This window comes from Lonchura striata, chromosome 4 (genome assembly GCF_050655825.1).
Source record: "Lonchura striata isolate lonStrDom1 chromosome 4, ASM5065582v1, whole genome shotgun sequence".
Classification (NCBI taxonomy): Eukaryota; Metazoa; Chordata; class Aves; order Passeriformes; family Estrildidae; genus Lonchura; species Lonchura striata.
In genome coordinates this window covers 71,212,512-71,235,335 of record NC_140706.1, presented here as the reverse complement: position 1 = coordinate 71,235,335, position 22,824 = coordinate 71,212,512, and the positions used below count along the sequence as shown (strand labels likewise).

Sequence of the window (22,824 nt, the reverse complement as noted above, 5' to 3'; positions counted from 1 at the left end):
GTGGGGCCCGGCGAACGGGGCCGGGCAGCGGCGCTGCCCCCGCGCCGGGAGGGGTGCGGGACGTGCCCCCCTGGGGGTGACATTGCGGTCACGCTACCGGGGATTTCAGCCACTGCCTGCCATAACTCGCTCTCTTTTAATCTTTGTTGCCAGTGTTCCTGTTTCATAGAATCATGGAATCACAGAATGGCTTGGGTTGGAAGGGACTCTGAAGATGATCTTATTCCAGCCCTGTGCTATGGGCAGGGGCACCTTCCACTATCCCAGGCTACCCCAAGCTGCATCCAGCCCGGCCTTGGACACTTCCAGGGATGGGGCAGGAGCAGCTTCTCTGGGCAACCTGTGCCAGGCCCTCAGCACCCTCACAGGGAAAGATTTCTTCCTGATATCTAAATCTACTCTACTCAATTTCAGCCCATTCCCCCTTGTCCTGTCACTACACACTCTTGTAAGTAGCATCTCCGCCTTTTTCTTGCAAGTTCCCTTCAGGTGCTGGAAGGCCACAATTGGGTCACCCTGAAGCCTTTTTCATTCCAAGCTGAACAATCCCAATTCTCTGAGCCTTTCTTCGTAGCAAAGGGGCTTCATCCCTCTGATCACCTTGATGGCCTCCTCTGGAGTCTCTCCAGCAGCTCCATGTCCTTCCTGTGCTGGGGACCCCAGAGCTGGAGGCAGGAGTCAAGGTGGGGTCTCAGCAGAGGAGAGAGGCACGTTTGTTGCAGTATGTAATTTTTTCTTACTGCATTTCCAGTTCTCTAAATGTAGCCTGTTTCTTGCTTCCTCTACAGGAGTAGATCTCCCTCTGCACCAGTAATTTATTATGAAATAAATGACATTATCTCTTCCTGTGAGAGTAGACTGGAAGTAACCTTTCAGCCAAATGGAGAGGCCTGCCAAGAAGTCATAGAGTGAAACAGGTCTCTATTACAGGTTATATTTGCTGTAATAGTTCAAGGAAATGTTCCGTGGCCCAGGTTGCCCAGAGAAGCTGTGGCTGCCCCATCCCTTGAAAGTCTCCAAGGCCAGGTTGGATGGGACCTGGAGCAACCTGAGATGGTGGAAGGCGTCCTTGCCCACGGCAGGGGCTGGAGTGAGATGAGCTTCCAAACCATTTTATGAAATACCTTTTTCTTGTTCCTGTGGTTTTTCAGGTTTTGCAAGCAAAAACATTGCCAGATGACGTGTCAGAATATTTGCATACATTCTTTATTGTAACGAGAAGCTGCAGCCTTATTAGCTGCTGTCAGAATTCTGACAAAATAGTGCTTCCACCAGTGCTTGTCCTGTAGGCTTTTTCCTGTAGCAGCCACACTTAGGTTACCCTAAAATTTTTGATTAATAGGAATACTTGCTGTTAACTTCTGTGTGGACTTTGGAACTGCTTAACATTATTACATCCAGAATATTAACTCAGCTGTTCACTTTGTGCTGAATAAACTGGCACAGGTGTGTGAGCAAGACATTTTCACCAATATCTGTATGTGTGGCTGGGTTTGTGTGGGAAGGTAGGAAGAGCAATCGTGAACTGGTCTTTGTGCTATCAAATAAATATTTCAGCACTTTGCTGCCTTTTTGCATACTGAAAGCTTTTTCCCTTTTTCTTTTTTGTTCTTTATTTTAACAACAGTTGCCATATGTAGCTTCATAGTATGTAAATTAATAAGATACACGGTGCTTATCAATAGTCCAGTTTGGAAGGGCAGCTGGGAAGTTGATTTTGTCAGTATAACAGAATTTGGACTTGTGTGAAATGAGCAATTACATCTTGCTTCTCAGTGGGATGTGTTGGCTTTTCTTCTGATAATTTTGTCACACATTCACTTCCTGTTCTCAACACCAGCTGGATCCAGGTAAAAAGCATCCTTAGGAATCAGGCATGGCTTGTCTGCCTTTAGATGTGTGTGAAGTACGGCCGAGTCCGTTGATGGGTTTCTGAGGTCCTCTGGTAGCAGTGCAATCTATTTGTGATTTCTTAGCACATCACCAGAAGCCATGTCCAGAAGTACAATTTATAGTTCCTTCCAAACTTGTTTCTGTTGTAACTTGGAACAGTCTGTTTACAGTGAGTGTGTTATTTTCCCATTTCAGGGCTTTTTTTTCTCCCATGGAGCAGTTTCTGGTGCTCATTCAAAGGCAGCAGTGTGGAGATGGAGAGAACTGCTCTTGCTTGGGCAGCAGATCTGTCATCTCTGTTGTTCTGCAAATAATTGGTGCTGCTTAGTATTTAGTTAAATTTGAAGTGATCATCAGACCTTGCCTCTTCATAGAATCTTCAAGAACGTTTTCCCTCTAAGATGCTTATAATTTAAAACCAGAAAAAAAGGTGTTTTCTGTAATGTGCTAGTTATGTTCAGTTGCCAAAGAGACCGAGGTTCAGATGGTGTTAGAGGTCCTTACTGCAAGGGCTGCTTCTGGGGCCAAAATCACTTCTGAATGCTAAAACAAAAACAAGGCTTCAGCAAATGTAATGCAGCTGCAAGCAGACATGGCTGTCAGCCCAGAGGATTTCACACAGCATCCTGGCTGCCCTGTGCTCAGGCCACCTTCGAAGAAGGTGCAGGTGGTGCAGAAGTGGAGCTGGCTTTGCTACTTTCAGCTGAAGACCAGCGTTGTCTTGGCTTTGTCTCTTGAATCTGGTGTTGAAAGCTTTGTGTGGGGGTTCAGGTGGATAAAATGCCAAGCACTGTGGGGTTTAGCTGCAGTTAGCTGCTGATCACTTGGATCTTTTGCTCTTGTATCCTGACCATATATGTTTGTGGATGTGTGACTTGACTGACACAAGGCTTTTTGTGTTGGTTGAAGCTTGCAGGTTTTGGCTTGCACGTGCCAGGGAAGGAGTAATTATATTACAAGACACCTTAGTATGGTGTAGAGCTGTAGTTGTGTTTTTGGTGTTTGAGTTGATCAAGATGAGCGCTCTGTTGGGCAGGAGAAGAGGAGGTAAATTCAGTGCTGACAGTTGAGGGTGTGGTCCGTTGTGCGCTGATCTTGGGCTCATAGCTCAGAAATCCACTTAGGAAGCTCATGACAGTGAAGGGGTGAATTTATGTTCCTTGTGTTGATTTGAGGCTTCCCAAGAGTAGCAGCCATGTGCTCTGATCTTCAGGTTCTTTGAAAGCTCATTTGTGCTTGGCTTTAGGGAGACAGGCTGGGGTCTAGTGCAGGCCCACACATGGCACTTCCTTTATTTCCTTACTTAGTGCTTTTATGTCCTTCAGCTTTTAAGGTAGGTATCTTCTACATGCCTTGAACTGAAACTCAAAATCACTGTGAGAAAAACTTTGTTTCTGTGATATTGGGAGTATTTCCTGAGTGCAGAAGGGTTTTTTTTTTGTTTGATTTCCTACTGGAGTCATGGGGATAATTTAATAATGTCCAAGATCCTGCTTTGCATGTGGCTGCCAATAGTGTAGGTGAGATAATATGAAAGGATTAGGTGTTACACCTTGGATTGTCTAGCTGAACCACAGTGAGGACAGCAGAGCATAGTTCAGGTGGTGACCACAAGATTTATACAGAGCACAGGACTGCCCTGCTTGAGCACACAGGTGCTCCATGAAACACTGGTGGAAGGGAGAGCAAACACCGAGTACCAGAGTCGTGTCTACAGTGCACGTTCAGAGGCCAGGGAGGCCTCTGCAATGCAATATTTTTTTTCCTTACAGGCCAAGTCTTTTAATATTTATAAACATTGTAGTCTCTTGGTCTGAAGATTAAAATCAGCATTATATTGCAGTGTTGGGGTATTAGTAGCTTTCCCACGTTCCAGCTCTTAAACAGGCTAATCCTTTCCCCGTTTTCTTACAGTTTCTCTTAGTAATCTTGTCTGGTTTGCTTTTTACCTGTTTTCTTGTCTTTAAAAAGAGTTTGCCCTTATGAAGTTGGTGTTGGCTACTGTGTGCTCCAGTATTTCCTGGTTATTTCAATCATAGAATATCCTGAGTTGGATGGGACTCATACAGTTCCATGGAAGTCACACTCCCCTCTGAAGTCCAGCTCAAAATCTGGCTGAGCTGCAGTTGTTCAGAGGTTGTCGGGACAGCCTCTCTATGCCTTTTTTGCAAGTAAGTTGGAGCCCTGCTGTAGTATCCCTTTCATTGAGGTACAATTAGTAAGTCTGGGGCCACATCTAGTCCCAGCCCCAGGAGATGAATATTGGAAGCTGATGTTCCTGTGTCCAAGGTTGTACTTCGAGGAGGAGAAGCAGCAATCCTCCCACAAACAGTGCAGCACCGAGGCACCCACGTGGTACTGGGAGAAAACTTCCTGGCAGAAGGTTTGTGTGGTTCCCAAGGGCTCCTTCCTTGTCCAGTGCTTTCAGACTCATCATGGTGAGGTGACTGCCTTGGAACTGCTCTCTGCTTCCTACTGCCTCCTCTGCCTGTATTTCCTGTGACAAGAGGCAAGGGACTTGGAACAAGCCTGTGTTGAATCTCCCTAGAAAAGAGAAAACTCTTGGATTTCTGTGGCTTTTCCTACTGTTGTGCAGAGCAGGGAGCTAGTTCTGGGTCCCTTTGTGTGACAGATGGGACGGAAAATCTCGGAGATAAAATTCCTCTGAGTCTTAACCTGTTTCTTCTTGACTTGCAGGAAGAGGATACAGACTTAATAGCATAATTTGAAGCCATTCTTGTTGGTTATGCTTTATTGCTGTATCTTCTTCCGTAACAGTAATATGAAAATGCAATTTTTTGTGTGAGAAACCTCTAAGCAACTGACTTCATACTGGATAACTGTGTTTAAAAGTTCAGTATTATTCAGTGGTTGTGTCTGCCAGTGAGGGTCTTACTAGCTGGGAAGTCTCAGCCAAGGACATAACCAGCAGGTGGGATCAGTTGATCAGCAAAAGTCTCTTTGGACCCAGGCTCTTCATCTTTTAAGCTCTTGGTTCAAATGAAGTCCTTAATCAAAAAACAGTGAGAGAATTGAGAGGGATATTTCAGACTGATGGAGTTATTTAGTTTTTTTCTTTTTTCTCCCATTCCTTCATATATCCTGTCTTTAAATGTTCATAGAAATAAAGAGGTTGTTTCCACGACGGAGGTACTTGTTATTTTTTTCTGCATGTGCCTGAAATCTCTTCAGATCTTTGCCTCCCTGGAATTTGCTGGCTGTGTTGACTGATAGGAAGTCACATGCTCCAAAGCTGAAACCCACACTCCAAACAACCTGTTGCACTGCCTTGGCATCAGAATCCTGCAAGAAGGAAATCCAGGGAACTGGCTGGTATATATAAATAGTGGTTCTCTGTCACTTAATGGCCATGTAAATATAGAATAAATAAGATTAAATATCTTCATGGAGCAGATGTGATGGGAAGCATTAAGGAGAGAGTAGAAATGAAAATTGTTGTGTTGACTGCAAGGAAATTGGCACGTGATGTTTATATCTAACATGGGAAGCAAACACTGAAAAGCAAAGACTCCACTTAAACTTCCTGTCTGTGCCCTTAAACATTGATTTACTTTTTTAAAATAGAACCTCTTTTTTATACCATGGGAAAACCAGATATATTTGGACTTAGTCATACTTGTGTCTTGCTTTAACTACCTTCACAAGTCTGTTCATTTACCATATGTTAAAAACTGTTCAAACCCTTTCAATATGTTGCAGCTTTTAGTGGGGTGTGCCAAATAGAGCAAAAAGAAAAGAATGTAACTCATTTATTAGATATGCCTAACAGTAGTTTGTATTGAAGGAAGTTTTCAGGGACTGTCAAGCTTGTCAGAATTTTAACCAAATGAGTTGAAATTATTAGCAATAATTCCTTCTGTGCTCAGTTCCCCAGGCAGTAACAGTAGGAATTCTAATCAGACACTGAATCCAGCTGTCTCCTGCTGTAACTTTATCCTTTTACTTCTCATCATAAGAGAAGATTGGTGAACTAGGCCATACTGATTCCTTAATTGAAAAAAAATACTTGCATTGTAAATGCCAAAAAAGGAAAGGAAATCTGCATTACGATGCAGCTGGTTCACTCCTTTGTTGGGTTCATTTTTTGTGTGTGTGAGTGTTGGTGGTTTGGGACAGTGGCACAGCCATGTCTTCATTTGACTTTATAGGACAGGAATAAATACAAATGAATTAAACTGATATAACTTGAAGTAATTTCAGACTTCTTGACCTAACTACTCACATCTTCCCAAACTATATTTGGTTAACATTACTAATGTCTCTACTTAATATGTGAACTTGGTTAAGCTGCATTATGAGGGATAGCAGCGCTTTTTGATATCAATAATTATTTCAGCAAGATAGTTGCATGAAGAAATGTAGATGTCCTCTAAGGACCTCTGGTTTCTACTATTCCCTCCCTGATCCTGATAGGTTAAATTGGATGTGCGTTGCAAAACTTGTGGAGGCAGGATATAAGCAAGTTCTGATAGAAGTCATCTACACAAGAAGAAAAATGGGGTTTCTATAGTTGGCCATAAACTGAATCTTAAATAAGGTTTGATCTTTTGGGATGAACCCGTTTTCCTGATACTCACCTAAAACACGTTCCTTAAGGAGCCATTCTTGAGTCTCCAGGTTCTGCTGTGATGGTGAATTTCAGGCATTAGCAGCTTGGCTTGTGTCTTTGCTGTTTCCTGGCTTGGGAAGTATAAAGGTGAGGGAAACGGTGGCTAAACCTTCATATATTCTGAAAGGTTTCACAGTTTCATTTAAACTTAGGGGAGGCTGCAATCAAAATGCACACATCTTCAACGTCTTTTTTTATGTTAGATATTTGAAAACTCAGTCCTTACGGTAACAATAATTTCTGCTATGTTGTGTTGTATTTGTTTCATGTGTGCATTGCAGTCCACATCTCCTGGCCATCAGTCTCTTAGTGTTGCATGGCTTGAGACAAGGAGCTACCGCCTGGTGTCAAAAAAGATTAGTTGTGGGGTAACGAAACCACATTTCTTTGACTTTTTCAGACTTTGGAATTGTGCTTTGCATTAAGGCCCTGAAGAGAGGGATAGAGTCCTGTCAGTGAACTGGTGCTCCCAATTGCTTTGATGATGGGAAAGCTCTGAATAGGCCAAGCTACATGTGGCATTGTTTGCTGAAAAAAATTGTTCCTGCATTCCTGTTGTTTTTCTTTTTTTTTTTTTTTTCTCCTTAACTTACCTGCTCACCAGTAGATGCTGTATTGCTGTGTAGGAGCCTATGCACACGTCAGTGTTTCATTCATGCCAAAGGGAATTCTGAGCTGGACTGGAACAGAGTAGCTGTTTGTGTGTTCATCCTGTCCCTCCTCCACATGTCCTCCTTCCCTTCTGCTACCTCATCCTTCAGAGCAGAGCACTTGCTTGCTGTTGTGAAGAGCAGCCGACCAAAACCACTTACAGAAGGGAAAGATTGCCTGCCAAATTTGTGTAAGAAAACATGTGGGCAGCTTAAAACTATTTCTGTTTGAAACCCAACTGGTGCTGTGCAGTTCAGGCCACTTGTTCACTGTGTTTTATGCTCAGTGGCCACAGGGAATGATTGAATAAATTTCTGTGTTCCACAGGTGACTATGGACCTGGTGCCTGAAATGCACATTGGCAGAGTGTGTGCAGGAGTGATCAGCATTGAGAATCTGAAAGGATTTCCTTTTTGCAGGAGCAAGGAGGAAGAAACACTGCTTAGGTGTGCTTTCAGAATTGTTTTTGAAGGCTTCTAATCCCCAGTATTGTCTGGTGGGAGAGAAACAGAGTTCTAGGGGGAGTGTGGTTTATACATAGTGGGCAAAGTAGGCAGACTGGAGTGGGAGGAGAACAGCTTTTCTTCCTTGCACTGCTGGGAGAGATGGATGTCTGCCACTGACATGTCTTTTCTTCCCGAATAGATCTTAGTTTTCCTGAGCACAGGCAAGGAGACAGTCTGCTGCCACAGAGGGGACAGGCAGGGCTTGGGAACGTGTTGGGTTGACAGTATTTTTTGCCACAGTTCATTTCCTGCCCTTTGTCAACCCACTGTGCTCCTACTGCAAAATGCCATTTTGTTGTCCTGGGGTTGGTATTTCATCCTTTCAGTGGCTAAAAAAAAAGTGTGTATCTTTGCTTCTTGCTTGATGTTAACCTGATGTTGTATGGGAGTTGTTAAAGCTTTGAGACACTGCAGTGTTGGGTGACAGCCCCAGCTGTTTTAAAGAATGCTCTCCAGGTGGTTTTCGGGCACGAGAAAATGTTCAAAGCGCTGCTACAAAAGTAAAATTTACTTGTCCAGATCCAGTTTGAGTAGTAAATTGGTCCTGCACAGGTGGGTGCCAGTGGGTGCTGGTGGTGGGTTTTTATGAACGCTGTCAGGAGGGCCTCATCCCAGGAGAAGACAGAGTTACTACCTTGGAAGGTGTGGGGAGGGCAAGGAGCTCCTTAGAGATGGGAAGGCATGGTGTTTTGAGTCCATAAGAGAGGGCATTAGGAATCAGAATATCTTCATCATACAAGATACCAGGTCCTTTATTCCTGCTCCCATTGCTTCTCTTGTCCTGTGATCTGACCAATCTTTATCTCAATATATGCATGTGGGGATGAAGATACGTGGACAAGCATGGATTACTTACTTGCCTTCTGATACTGTTGAGGCGAAATATTGCTGACTTGATAGCTTGTCTGCATGTCAAATTTGCTTGGAATTGAGGTTTGTCTTCTGTTTGGAAGTTTTGTGGTGTAAATGAGCATGTGAACCGTCCTCTGTTTTGACTATGAGTTTGACTTTAGGATCAGAATTGGGAAACAGACAGAAATAAGTCATCTGACAACAGTTAGGAACCAGGAGTAAGCTCCTTATGGGAACTGTAGCTGCTGTACTACTGCTGTAGTCACTTGTGGATGCAGGAGGAATGCAGCCAAGCTGACTAGGCTGGTTGCTGAAAGTCTGTGCTGGCTCAGAAATGCTTTCTGGCACATTCAGTGTAAAAATTTAGAGCATTTATTGTTGAAGACTGGAAAAGTCCGTGGTTTGTCTCTTAACCTTAAAAATGCAACATGCTCTGTCAGAGAAAATGTACCATGCAGAGGCTTTCTTTTGGGGAATGGATTTTGGATGGATATGGATGATTCTGATTGAGAGGTAGGAGGGTGATCTTGCCTGTGACTGACATGATGAGCTGTAAATGCCTGTCCTCTTTTTCCTCTGGATCTGCATGGTTGCTAAGTTCAATGGCTTGCTTGGCATGGGCTCTAGAGGAGCTGCTTTGATCCGAGGGCTGGCTGCATTGCGAGGAAGGATCGTGTGCTCAGATGGGAGAGAGCTGCTCCTGCATGGACACACTTCAGTTCTGCTGTTAGGAAATCTGGGTGAAGGCAAGGCCTCACAGCCCAGTCTGCCCAGAGCTTTATTGCTGCTGGCTTTGTCCATTTAGGAGTTTGGATGTGGTGTTTCCATTGTTCAGCTGTGCTGAGCTACAATCCTTAGAAAAACAACTTGTTTCAGCTGGAAATGGACGGGTGTGCACAGTTTTGAGCTGAAACTTGGACACAGTTCATGAGGCTGTGCAAATTGAGTGGGGGAAAATATTCCAGAAAAGGTATTTTTGAGAAGTTGTTTCACCTTTTGTTGTGCAAAGCTACTCTAAACTCCCTTTTCAAAGGATGAGGGAAGGGTTGAGGTCTGTTGCAGCAAAGTCTGAGTGTGACATAGAAATGGCTGCTTATTGAGCTGTGTGAAGAGAGCTCAAGGTACTTCTCCTCTGCAGCTAAGGTGTAGAAAAGCCCCCTCAAGTTAATCAGTGATAAAGATCATAAATTATCATGGTATTTCAACCTTAACTCTTGTAGAGATAGGTCTGAAACAATGCATTTGTATTTTCAACAGCTGATGGTTTTGGAATTTATTTTACGTCTCCAACTTTTCCTTACGTGTCATTTTAAAGGAAGATGCTTCAAGGATTCGAGTCAGTCGTTGTGGGTCTGTTGGTGTAGCAAGGTGCTTCATGGCATGCTTAGAAGTGTCTTGTATTGAGAATTAGTCAAATCTATCCTTGGACAGTCAAGGCAAAAGGTGAGTCCAGTGGAAAAGGAGCGTGATTAACTGTTAGAGAAGGATTTTCTCTTTCTTGGGAGCTCACCTTCCTTAAACAAGGCTTAAGAGAATAATTAGTCCCTTGAAAGTAGGGCAGTGAGGAATAGGATGTAAGTGCACAGCAGAACTCCTCAGTCCTTTCTCAGTGGTGCACATCTTGTCTGGAAATGCTGGTACTGCTGCCAGTGAGATGTGTTTCACATAGATGGCTGAAATCTTCTGTTCAGAGCAGAGTCATGCTTTGTGTACTTCCCAGTTTTTAATTACTGAATTGACCGAGTTGAAACAACTTCGTTTAACACCTAGAGCAGAACTACAGTGTCCTGTACTACTTGTGTTCTTTGCCTTCCTTGGTTCTCACTACTGAATCTGTCAAAGCTGGCTGTGTCATGTTTAAGGATCTTTTAGGGTGTGTGATGATGCTCCTGGGATCTGCTTATCCAAGAGTCCTTGAGCTGTCCTTCAGGAAAACTCCAGAGTGCTATTTCTGTGGCTCTTGTTACCAAGCCTGTGGCACAGTCTGGGGGGTCAGAGGGAACATAACCACTCTAAGCTTTTCAGGACTGTGGTGAGGCGGCTCTGGTTTGAGTGGCCCTTAGGTGATGCTTACCTCAGGTATTTGGGGGAGAGTCTTAGGGGGCTGCAGTTGTTCAGGTGTGACATTTGGTGATTTTGGCAATAAGCAAAGAGTGATTCTGGGAAGCCCAGTGGTACCATCTCCTTGCTTATAGTTATGTGATCCCTTTGCTTTGTGTCTGCTAAATAGATATAACAGTGAGGAAGACTTGACAGGTGACTTGCTAAAGGTGGCAAAAGCTGCCTGCATAGGCTCAAGCTGTCCCTTTAGTATCCCTCAGTTGTAGGGTCTTTTGAAGGGGTTGGTTTCCATTTTGGTTCTGCAACGGCATGGGAAGAACCTTTATTACAGGTGCTGCTGTTTGTGCCTCTGATGTAGCCCACCACAGGTCCAGTGATACACAGGAGTTATTCATACACTGTCAAAGCTTTGCTTCTGAGGTCAGTGCTTTCAAAGCTGTTCCAAAATAAGAGGTTTCTGTCAGAAGTTCAGGTTGAGGGAAGGTTGGGAGGAGAGTGAAGGTGTGAACTTGTGTTGAGGGCTTGGATTGAAAATGTGGCAGCTTTATATTGTTGATGTAATAGTGTTGTCTGAAGCTCAGCTTTCAGAGGCATGAGTATGTGTTTCAGTGGCTTTTTTTATAGTGATAATTATATTTTGTTATTCATGTCAGAGACTGAAATGTGTATCCCCCCCCCCCCCCCCCCCATAAATGTGAAATTTGTGCAGGGAAGTTAAAATGATAGTGAGACGAGGTGTTGCTATTTTTATCCTGGCATGAATGTTTTCTCGCATGAACAGTTGCAGCTGAATACCAGTTAATGCATGAATTTGCTTCATGTGGAAGTATGCCAAGTGCTTGGAATGAGGGATTGAAATGGAAAAAGAATATTATTCCTAGCAGTTTCACAACCTTCTCATAGCTATGGCTTTCATCATGCCTGCCCCTCTGTTTTTATTGCTGTGTATGCTGCTGGGGACGCAGTGTGTGGAGGAGAGGAGGGAATTTTCCTGTGAATACCTCAGCACCTGTCTCGTCATCAGAAGCACACTGCAGTCCTAATGCAGGTGTCCCTGCAGCAGAGATTCGGCTGGTGCCAGTCGTGGGGACTGTGTTATGCCATTTCAGCAGCTCCTTATGCTGCTCCTCTCACCTCCCTCCTCCTCTCCCCGTTTTAATTTTTGTAGCAGCAGTGAGAGAAATGGAGTGTACAGTCAAAGGAATAAAATGAAAGAAGATACTGTTGAGCTGTTCCAGATCTGACAGACTTCAGATTTGTGCTGAACGAGGCATTTTGGTTTGGGGAGGGTCAGTGCATGTTGAGAAGACAAGGGATCTGATTGTGTATCCCAAATTGGTGGGAGCAATCCTCACTGTGCAGGGAAGAGGTGGTGCTGTCAGATGGTGTCTGTGGTGACAGTGCTGCTGTAGTAGCAGGGTAGGGCAAGTGAGAATCACACAGCTTGCTCCTCTTAGGAAAATACATGTGAGGAAAACACACAAAATCTGCAAAGCTGAAATGGAGTGGGCACTTGATCATCTGCTGCACTTAGTTTCTATGTCTGCTTTCCCTTGCAGTGACCAGGGAGCTGATCTCTGTCTAAAGAAAATGGTGTCTTGTATAAGGAGCCAAGAAACCATCACTTATCCTTCAGGGGTATGTCATCCTAATGAGGTGGTACTGAGGGTTTGACCCATAGAAATGACAGGCACTGCCAGAGCCTTGGCTTCAGTGAAGCCTTGAATGGAATTTTTTCTATAATGCATTATTAATGCTGTGAAGATCTGCAGAGGGCCTTGAAACCTGTGTTGCTAAGTGGTAGTTTCACCTGAAAACATGTAGGTGAAAAGGCAGAACCCTATACTTTGCCTCAGTAGTTAGTTTGTGAAAGTCAAAAACCATTCTTACTGTTGTGTTTGAAGAATGTGTAAGTTAATTTCTCTGTCTTGATGTTTCAAATCAGAGTATTTTTCCTAATAAGCTGTCCTGAAACTGAGATGGGCTCATGTATTTTGAAAGCATCAGAGGTGATATTCTGAAAGCTAAAAGGTAGCAGGTTGAGGGAGAGCAAACATGAAGTTCTTGCTGTAGTATGGAGTATTATATCTTTTAATTTGCAGAGGTTTTGGGTTGCCAAAATGTTAAATGTTTAAATGTTGTGTTTTGGATCCCAAAGTGAAAAATTGCTGCTTGAAATCCTTGGCTCAGTTTGTCACATTTCAAATGATCCTTGCTTTGTTTTGATTCATTCTTGCCTCATGAATCCCTTGATGTGCATCAAATGGTTAGATAGAAGGCATGAAAAAGCCCTAGCAGTGTCTTGCAAAGTAAACTTAGCTAGTTATTAGTCAGAGCTGGACTTTGTTCTTGCACTGGGAATGGGGGTTTATTTCCTCTTGCATGTTCCACTTGCAAGGTAATAGTATAAACATGGCTAGTGCTGTGTGAAACAGACTTCAAGTGTATTCCTGAAGTGAACAGTGGAAAATACACTGACAAGAAATGCTCAGTAATGTATGAGGTGTAGATAGATTAATTGTTTTTCAGTGCAGTGTCTTGGAGGTGTGAGACCGGAAATGCTTTTGGAGGGAAAGCTGAGATTATCTTGGACCGGAGTTGCTGGAGCAGCAGAGAAAGCAGTGTGGCTATAGGTCAGGCATGAGGAGTTCTTCATGGAAATCAGGATTAAAAGTGCTCACTCTAAGGGAGTCATTTTTAGCTGAGTAAGGAAAGACTCTGAAACTTCCTTGCTCATCAAGCAGGGAAGTGGGGCTGAAGTCAGCAGAGTGGGACTAAGGGTTATTAACTGACCTGGTCATTGTTGTGGTTTTGGTTTGAAGGTGGCTATGCAACACCAAACAGAGTTGAAAATTTTTACTAAATTAATTGTTGTCTTTAAAAACCTTCTGCTGCTCTCCAAAAGTTTTGGACCTGGGAAAAAACAGCTGTTTAAGGGCTTGCTAATGGGCAGTAAGTGCCTCACAGAGAAATGATCCAAAAGGAGTGTCAGATCAAGTTTTTTTAGGGAGTGCAGTTTGCTGCCTGGCAATGGCTATTGGCTGTTCCTTGTCCTTAAGGTTCTTTGGAACAATTTTGCTCTGGTAGGATCTGTGTGGCACCTGCTGGGTGTCCAAACACCAAAGGCCCAAATGTCAAGGTAAAAATGCAGCAAATTCTCAGTTGTGTTCCTTGCCTAATAGAAGGCAAAAGTCCTCATTTAGAAAAGCCGAGACACGAAGCTTTGTTGGATTTTAAGACTGGAAAATAGCAGCCAGCCCCAAAAATAAGGAAATTTTTTTTTTTCCGGAGAGGTGGGATTTTTTTTGTCTTTTAATACTTGTCTGAGCTAGTGTGGTTCATCCAAGTCCGGTTTGAGATGCTGCTGTTTTATATTACGGTGCTTAAAAACACTGAAGCTTAAAAAGTAAATCCTGTTAGGTTAATGAGCCCAACTTGCTATTTCACAGCTGTGCAGAGCTGCTCTGTGCAGCGTGGCTGTCAGATGCTTCACTGCAGTGCACTGCTTCCTTGGTACTGCTTCAGGAACTCTGCACTAATGCTCTGAGCCTGTCATCCAGAGACACAGATAGCCTGCTGTCTGCTGTCTTACAAATGGCTAAAAGGCAGCTTGGAACTGGCCTTGCTTCCAGAGAGATGTCACTGGGTGTTTGTCCCAAGGTGCCATTCAGGTTCTTCTGAGCAAGGGTTTGGGCTGGCTAATGACACTGAGTACCCAAATGTACCGTTTGGGCTGCTCCACACCTGCTGCTGCTCTGCCTCCACACATGGCACGTTACAGACATGATTTTAGCTGTTATAGTTTACACAGAGTGCTTGCTCTGGCTAAATGCTGGAAGGCAGGAGCACGTCACTGCTGAGTGCATGCAGGATGGCCTGAAGGAGAAGGAGCAGGGAATGGGATCAGCAAAATGGGCTCTTGGAATCAGACAGGAAACCTGAGAGGGGAAGGAGAAAATTACTTTTTACAGCCCTTTCTCAATGGTTCCAGGTTGTCCTTACAGCAAAGATGTCATTTAGGAAAGCTCTAAGTCGGCGATGACCAAATGCTAGAGATGCTCTGTAAATGAGCAGAGGCATGCTCTGATTAGTTGGATAAAAAATGGAGCTTGTTGCATTTGTGGTGAGGGTGGTGGGTGCTGGAAGCCAAGTCTTTTCTGCTGTGTTCCTAGAGTGTTTAAGAGGTGGTTTTATTTTGATAAGAGTTCAGCTCATTTTAAAGCTCTCAGGTAATGGAGCTGGTGGCAGCTTCTGCTGGGAGTAAGGTTAGAGTTGCTGTCGTAGCTTGTGATGTTAGTTTAGGCATTGTATACTCACTTTGGTACTTTGTCTGGCTTGGAACCTTAGTTGATTGTGTGGTTCTAGAGTCACTGCTTGGGGTTGGGTACTGCATTTCTTCCTCCTAGGAGGAGACGATGTGAAGAGACAGTTGTTTGTAGGTGGGATGTATTTTTCCCTTCTCCCTAGCCTGGTGTAAAATTAGGAAGATGCTAATCCATGTTCAGCCTTAAAAGCAGCAAATTTGAAATCAGTAGCTAACTCAAAGCTTTTCTTCAAGTCCTTTATGCTAGAAAGTTGTTGTTTGATTCTTTGACCTTGGTTTACATCTGTGTGAGATGATGAGGAGGGATCCACAGTGGGATCTGTGCTGATGGCAGTTTTGTGTCCAGGTGGCTTGATGGAGAGAGATGGGTGAAGTCAGAGTTAGCATCCAAGAGCTGAATTCTGTCTCTGTTTGATTCAGCACTATGTGGTGGCAAGAGCCACGCCAGTTAGGGCAGCTCAGGTGTGCTTTGTCTTCCTGTCCTAACCTGGCACTTGTTCAAATGCACGGTCAGTATTTGCTGTTTGTCAGTCAGAGCAAACTTACTGGCATCTTACCGGGCTCTCTTCAGGGCATACAGACACGAGTCCTGTTCGAGAGCAGCCAGAACCTGAGAGTTTTGTTCTCCTGACATCTTTTTGGTAGTGGATGTGTCAAATATACTGAAATTTGTTTGAGCAAAGTAAACCTAGGCCAGGACAGAACATGAGATTCTTATTGCAGGATGAGAGGGTAGGAGAAATCTTGTAATAGGGTTTATGTTGGGCCCCTGAACAACTGGGTTATGTCAGAGTATTGTTGGATTGGAGGAACGCTGACGGTGCATGCAGATGAAATATTCTGATATGTAAGGTGGAGCATTTGTATGCTATTCTACACTTTTTTTTTAGTCAAGGGAAATAAAATACATCTGAAGCGCTTTAGAGGAAATGTCTGTTTACTTGACCTGGTACATGGAAATGCTTTGTCTTCGTTTGTAGCTTCTGTGCAGACAGCAGGATTTTCTGAGAAGCAGAACAGTTTTCCCATCTACCATAATAGGGTTTTATTCCCTGCTTTGGTACACCACGTCTTTATCACTCTCCCTGTATGGTACTTGGTGTTGTGTAGAAATACTGAAAAGACGAGAAACTCTGTAGGCAAATAACATTTTTGAAACTGCAGAGGAGATGAGAAGTTCTGTAAGCTGCAGGCTGAAGGTGGATCTCTTCTACCTTAGAAGAAAAGATAGAAAATACTGCAATAGAAAAGATTTTTACTATGTATTTAATATTAAAAAATAGTGTCAAGTGTTTTTCCAATAAGATAATTTCTTGATACTGTTCTGAAATGTTTTCAGTGACAGCACATAATATAAACATTCCCCAAACTTTATTGTGAGGATGTTTTCTCCTGGTCCCTCATGGGAGTCTCGGTGCTGTGCTGATTGTGGGTGGATTTCTGCTTCTCCTTGTTCTCCTTGGGTTGTTTATTTACTCACACCATGCACATATTCTTAGCTGAAAGGAAGATGGGAAGATTTTCCATCTGAAACTTAAACTGCATGAAAGACCTAATTTTGGGGAGAGGATCTGTGTGGGGGAGAGTAGTTTTCCTATTTTGACTTTTTTCTTAGCAAATATTTCATAGTGTTAGGAAGAACCACGACCAGCTGTTCATTATTTCACTTGGAGGAGATTTTTTTTTTTCAGTTAGTCTGAGCAGTTGGGATTTTGCATGAGTTGCGTGAGCCAAGAATCCTTCCACGGTTCCGGAGTTTGCCTTTCCAGGGGTGAAATCTGTCGCTTGGCTCCTGAGCAGCGCAGCGGTTCCTCTGTCTTGCCGCAGCAGGCTGGCTGTCCTCTGGAAGAAGACAAATGGCACGTCCTCAGATGAACCAAAACAGGCCTAAAATATCAGTGTAGGTGCAGAGAGCAGTGGTGGGCAGAGGACCCCGCCAAGGCAGGGTTCTTCAGGACTTGGGAAGAAACTAGGAGTTGCCTTCATCAGTTTGCCAAACTGGAGAGAGCAGCCTGTGTGGCTTGGAGAAAACACTGCTGAGGAGCGACAGGCAGTGCTGCTGGACTGGCCCGCTCTTGGCATCAGAGCCACTTTGATCTGAAGCTGGAAGTCCTCCCTTTCAGCTTGATGTTCCCAGATTTGGAGGAGGAGGGTAGAGAGGCTGCAAAAGAGCAGAGGGAGTCTTTAGAGGTGCCCTTGAGATGTGTGTTTGTGTATTGCCAGGAGCTGACCAGAGGCTTTGTTTCTCAACGGTGGTGTTGAAGGGATAAAATGAAGGAAATGGAAAAGTAGAGCTCAGACTGTCTTCCTTAGCAAACAAGGGATTGGGGTTGAAGCTGAGTGAAGTGTTGAGTGGGAGGCAGATGGCAGAAGGCAAAAGTTGTGTGAGCTCCCCACTTACGACAAGAGAATGGATGGGAGGCTGGAGGGACCTTTCAGGAGTTCTTGAATGAGCTGCTTGCTGTTCTGGTTTATCTGCCCACATAGATGGATTCTTGGGGAATTTATCTGCAGGAATCTGAACTTGTGATGCTCATGGGACTGCTTTGAAACTTTGGAGACTCAAATGAGGTTTAAGAATAAAATAGTTTTCTGTTTCAACAAGGTATGTTCCATGTGGGAACAGATATAGACAGTGGCTGCTTTTATCCAGAGGTGACTGCAGTTTTTAATGTTGTATGGATGGCACATATGATTTCTCTGTTGAGTAGACTGGCTTTAAATTAATTCTGATTTTGGATTTGGATTGGGGTTTGGGTTTTGAAACTGGGGATTTTGGAAGCTGTTGAGCTTTGTTAGGGGGATGTTTAACTTGATCTTTATAATTTGATAATTGTTTCAGTGACTAGGTCACAGTCTGTGGCTCAGAGAAATGTCTTCTCTGAACTACTTGCCCCAGTTGTCCTCTAGCAGGCAGGATAGCACAAAGAGTATTAGGGCTTTCTTCTCTAAAACACTCACCATATTTCTAATTTCTACCTATTTCACAGCAAAAACAGATGGACGTCACAGAAAACTGGGGTCTACAGAAGAATTTGGACAACTCAGCATCTGTTTTCAAAAAAAGGCAGATATACACATCTGTATGCAGATATACAGATTCCATAGATCAAGTTTAAGAAAATGTTTTCTTGAGAAAGATGCTGTGATGTGAAGTCATTTTGTAGCGGTGTTGGTATTATGTGGAAGGTGTTGCTTGCCCTTGTAGTTCTTTCCTTTGGAAAGATTAAGTTAAATTAGGAGACATCAGACCCAAAGTGAGATACCTGAAGCCAACAAAGTACTTAAAAATAAAATACTTAAATAATTAATGCAGCTGTAGGTTTTTTGTGGTTTAAGTCTATTTTGGTCAGTTATATCGTTCTTAAACCAGATCTGTTAATTTTCAGGTGGAATCGTTTATCTTGGATCAGGATGATCTCGAAAACCCTATGTTGGAAACAGCTTCTAAATTGCTGCTGTCAAGTACTGCTGATGGTGCTGACCTGAGAACAGTAGATCCCGAAACCCAGGCGAGATTAGAAGCTTTACTTGAAGCTGCGGGTAAGTCTTCGTGTCCCATACAGGTTTAACCCCAAAGCCCTTCCAAGAGTCCATGCTGGAATCGCTTGCGTAAGGCTAATCCATAGGAGCACGATACAACTGCAAAATGTAGGCAGGGTGGATTTGGCAAGGGTCTCATGGAAGAGAAGGAAGTTCATTTTAGACTATTCCAAGGTTTGGAAAATCAGAATTTCACGTGAAGATGTTTCCAATAAGATTTCTCCAATGTTGGCATTCTAAAAGCCTGAGTCAAAATGGATGCCTGACTTCAGCGTGTACCATTATGTCAAACCCTAAATTGCTCAATAGGTTTTATTTTGTAGTAGTTGCTGTATGAAAAGCTTTAATAGTTGCTTAAATTAAGTAGTTTCAGTAGCTAAAAACTGATTCCTTCTGTGGATTGGAGAGTTTCAGTCACGTGCAGCTTTTAATGAGCGTTGTGAGCAGTTAAACGCATCGTTTTGGAAGCTGTAGTTGATTGTGCTTGGAATGCTCCTGCTGACAGATCTCATAGGCTGATTTTCAACTTGTGTGTTCTCTCCTTTGCTGGCACGCGTCCCCGTCGGCTGTGTATTGGAACGGCAGGAATAGGGAAGCTGTCGACAGCGGATGGGAAAGCCTTTGCAGACCCCGAGGTGCTCCGCAGGCTGACCTCCTCGGTCAGCTGCGCGTTGGATGAAGCTGCCGCTGCGCTGACCCGGATGAGAGCGGAGAGCACAGCCAATGCAGGGCAGACGGACAAGTAAGCCAGCTTTTGTCCCGGAGCTTTTCAGCCCTTTGCTACTTCTAGAAGCTGTTTTTCTTGTTCTAGCGCTTGTGCTTCGGGGATGATGAAACTCTTACTCAAGTGGAATTGGTGCCAGGTTATCGCCTTTGCTTCTCCTGCTTAAGTATTTGTGGACTGGCAGGTCTTGCAGTAGAGTGAAGCAATTCATGCTGCTTAGACTTATGGAATAACACTCCAAGGAGTTTATCGTGACCAGCTATAGAAACATTTCTAAGCTCTTGAGTAGTGTGGGCCTTAGAACTGTTACAAACAGTTGCACATCCTCAAATGGGTTATTCAGTGATAGCATGAAACAAGATTTCAGATCAGAAAAAATCTTTTAGGGAATTTCAGAATGCCTTTTTAATTGAGGAAGGGAAACAGCCTTGAGGGACTGGAGCTCTGTAGCGGTCAGTGTTACATAGGGCCCTGGATAGAGCCTCAGCCAGGGAGTTCCTGCTCTTGTACTGGACTTTGTAGCTTTATGTGTGCAATTTTGTCTTACTGGGGTATTCAGGAGGGAAAGAAGAAGGAGGTTTCCTTCCAGGCTGCTATAAGGCTTCAGTGCAGTGGAGACAGTGTTATTAGGGACAACCAAGTGCTGTTGTGCTAGGTGGAAGTTTGTTCCTTCTATACAGAATATTTCTAAAGAAGGATTTCTTGCTGTAAGAACAGCATGAAAAGCAGTATAATTATGGGTTATGTCTGCTTCTGTTCTGTCTGGATCCCCTCTTTTCCCCTGCACCTCCTTCTTGAGAATGGTGGTGGTTGCCAAAGTTGTTACAGGAACAGAGGTTCTTGGAAATGAAAAAAAAGGTCAACATATAGTGAAGAGACATACTTCAGAACTGATTCTCTGTGTATGAAAATTGTGTCTTATTACAAGATCGTGGTATTTTCAGCACAGGAGAGAATGGAAGTGGTTAAAACTCCTACAAGAGAAGATTGACATGGGTGATTTGTTTTAGTTTATTTAATAGTTACAGTGCTGAACAAATAAAGTTTTCTCAAGATTGACAGATGATTTCCATGTCCTCTGGTCCTGGGACATCCTGCATATATTTCTCAAGTAAACTTCTGTTAAAAATTAATAGAAGGAGTGGATATGGACACGACTTAATTTTCAGCCAAGTTAGCTGGGAAAGCTAAAGTGTAAAACTGGCACTTGTTTAATTAGCAGTTGGCACATTTTTAGCTCATGTTTCCTTTTTTGCTGACTGTGTCCTCATGGAGCACTGGAATGGAGGCATAGTCCATTTCCACTCTGAATGCTTTGTCCCTTGTTAGCCGCAGCTTGGCCGAGGCTTGTTCCGAAGGAGATGTGAATGCTGTGCGGAAGCTGCTTATTGAAGGCCGGAGTGTGAACGAGCACACGGAAGAAGGGGAGAGCCTCCTTTGTTTGGCCTGCTCAGCAGGATATTATGAGCTTGCACAGGTTGGTTTCCTGGCTGTTTGTGCTCTGTGTGTGTGTTGTACATAAAGAAATGTTATTAGCAATGTATTAGCATCTTGTGCACCTGGAAGGGGGTGTTAAGGTAGTGAGAAATGGCAGCTGACTGTCAAACGAGTCTCACACACGCACTAAAGGTTGCTAATGCATTCTCGGTGCCTATTTTCTGTGAGGGTTGCTCCCCCAACACTGTGGGGAAGGTGGGGGTTTGTAGTGCAGAGGCAGGGTTTGTCACTCTGTGCTGTTGATCACTGTCTCTTGGCAGGTTCTCCTGGCAATGCATGCCAATGTGGAGGACCGGGGAATCAAAGGAGACATCACACCTCTAATGGCTGCTGCCAATGGTGGGCACGTCAAAATTGTCAAGCTGCTGCTAGCTCACGGTGCTGATGTGAACGCACAGTCATCCACAGGTATGGAGGCTCTTGGGAATGACTGCAGAGCTGGGATATGTGGTATGCAGGGAACTTGGCATGCTAGCTTGGGAGCAGTGGCTCTCAGCCCAGCAAGGCAGAATGCTTCCTTGTGGTTTTGACATTTAAATTCTCTTTTCTAAGTGAAACTCTGAAATATTGCTGGATGCAGATCAAGTATTATGGAGACATACAAAGATGGATAAGGTCAGTTAGTAACTGGAAAGTGTTTGAGTACCTAGGATTTGTTGTCACATTTTAAGCACAGTTTGGTAAGTTTGCGTGTACATGGAGAAGTTATTTAGTGGCAGGTCAGGAAGCCCAAGGGGAAGACAGGAAACGTGAGAAGATGGCTCCCCCGTTCCCCTCTTTCCATTGTAACTTGCTAGCCATTGGTGTTGAAGTGACCAGACTGGGAAATCTAAGTTCTTGTAGCCTGGAAGTGGAGAGCTGTTGTGTAGTCAGCAGTGGCTCATGAATAGAGAGCTAACCCTGAGTAAGGGGGAGAGAGGGATACCAGAACACCCCTTACTTATTTTTAATTTTTTTTCAGTGAAGTAGTTTTCTCAGTGGCAATAAGACCTTGACCTTTTATATTTTTCAAGATGTCTTTCACAGAGGCAGATTTTTTGACTGTTATGTGCAGATTTATGTTTTTGTATTTTTTCTACTGAAGTTGTTTTTCCCTCCTTGTAAAGACTAGGAACATTTTGGAGCCAGCCCCTTGCAGGTGTTTAAGACTTGTTTTAGAAGCAGCAGTTTGTTCTGCTCCTGGTTTTGAGCTTTCATTCTTCTTCCTGCTGATTAGCAGGAAAACGGATGGGGCTTTGTGACAGAGGCTGGGTTAGAAATGGGAAGAGAGGTGTATCAGTGCAGGCACAAGGAGATCCTCAGTCTGTCAGCACCAAGCTGCTTGGTGCCATTACTGATATCCCCCTCCCTCTAATTCTTCATCTGTAGCCTGAAAAACCCTCTTCTGACAGGTATCCAGGTAAAAGGGATGGATTGGGGCACCAGGTGAAGTTCTGGGTCGAGAAAGGCCATCAGGTTCTGTTTCCAACCCTTGTTCTCTCTGGCTTAAGGCAACACAGCCCTGACGTACGCCTGTGCCGGGGGCTACGTGGATGTTGTGAAGGTGCTGCTGGAGTCGGGCGCGAGCATTGAGGACCACAACGAGAACGGTCACACGCCGCTGATGGAGGCCGGGAGCGCCGGCCACGTGGAAGTGGCCAGGGTGCTGCTGGAGAACGGAGCAGGCATCAATACGCATTCCAATGAGTTCAAGGAGAGCGCGCTGACGCTGGCATGCTACAAAGGTATGCTACAAGTGTGCAGAGGTGTCAGGGGCAGGCACAGATTCCTTCAGCCTTGCTGCCCACGACCAGGGGAATTTAAAGGGTGTGAGCAGACTCTGTGGTGCTCTTGTCCTGGCTGTGATACAACACACCTGTGGCATATGCAAAATCATCTGTGTGCAGAGTCTGATTATCAAGATCTAAACCTTTGGTCTGAAGTATGATTATTTAGAATATGCTCTGTTAAACAAATAAAGAGACAAGGAACTAATGTGTTATATTACAGAATAAGTAAGGTAAACCTTCTGTATTACACCTGTATTATGCCAGATACCTCTGCTTAAATACAGAAAATATTTCATGTTACAGGACTTGGTACATGCTAATCATGGCAGGTTTAGGGCCTTACCTTCTAGGTGTCCGTGCTGAGGACAACAGGC

The 22,824-nt window shown here is 43.9% G+C and overlaps 1 protein-coding gene across 11 annotated transcripts in view; it reads left to right on the top strand.

Moving 5' to 3' along the window:
* ANKRD17 (ankyrin repeat domain 17) overlaps nucleotides 1-22,824 on the top strand; it is a 68,923-nt gene that overhangs the window by 16,322 nt on the left and 29,777 nt on the right. For 9 of the 11 annotated variants that reach the window (XM_085578398.1, XM_085578397.1, XM_085578404.1 and 6 more), the window contains exons 2-6: nucleotides 18,307-18,460; nucleotides 19,046-19,202; nucleotides 20,514-20,661; nucleotides 20,942-21,089; nucleotides 22,172-22,405. In XM_085578398.1, coding sequence (XP_085434524.1) covers nucleotides 18,307-18,460; nucleotides 19,046-19,202; nucleotides 20,514-20,661; nucleotides 20,942-21,089; nucleotides 22,172-22,405 — 841 coding nt within the window. The other 2 variants (XM_085578402.1, XM_085578399.1) reach the window with 2 other exon arrangements.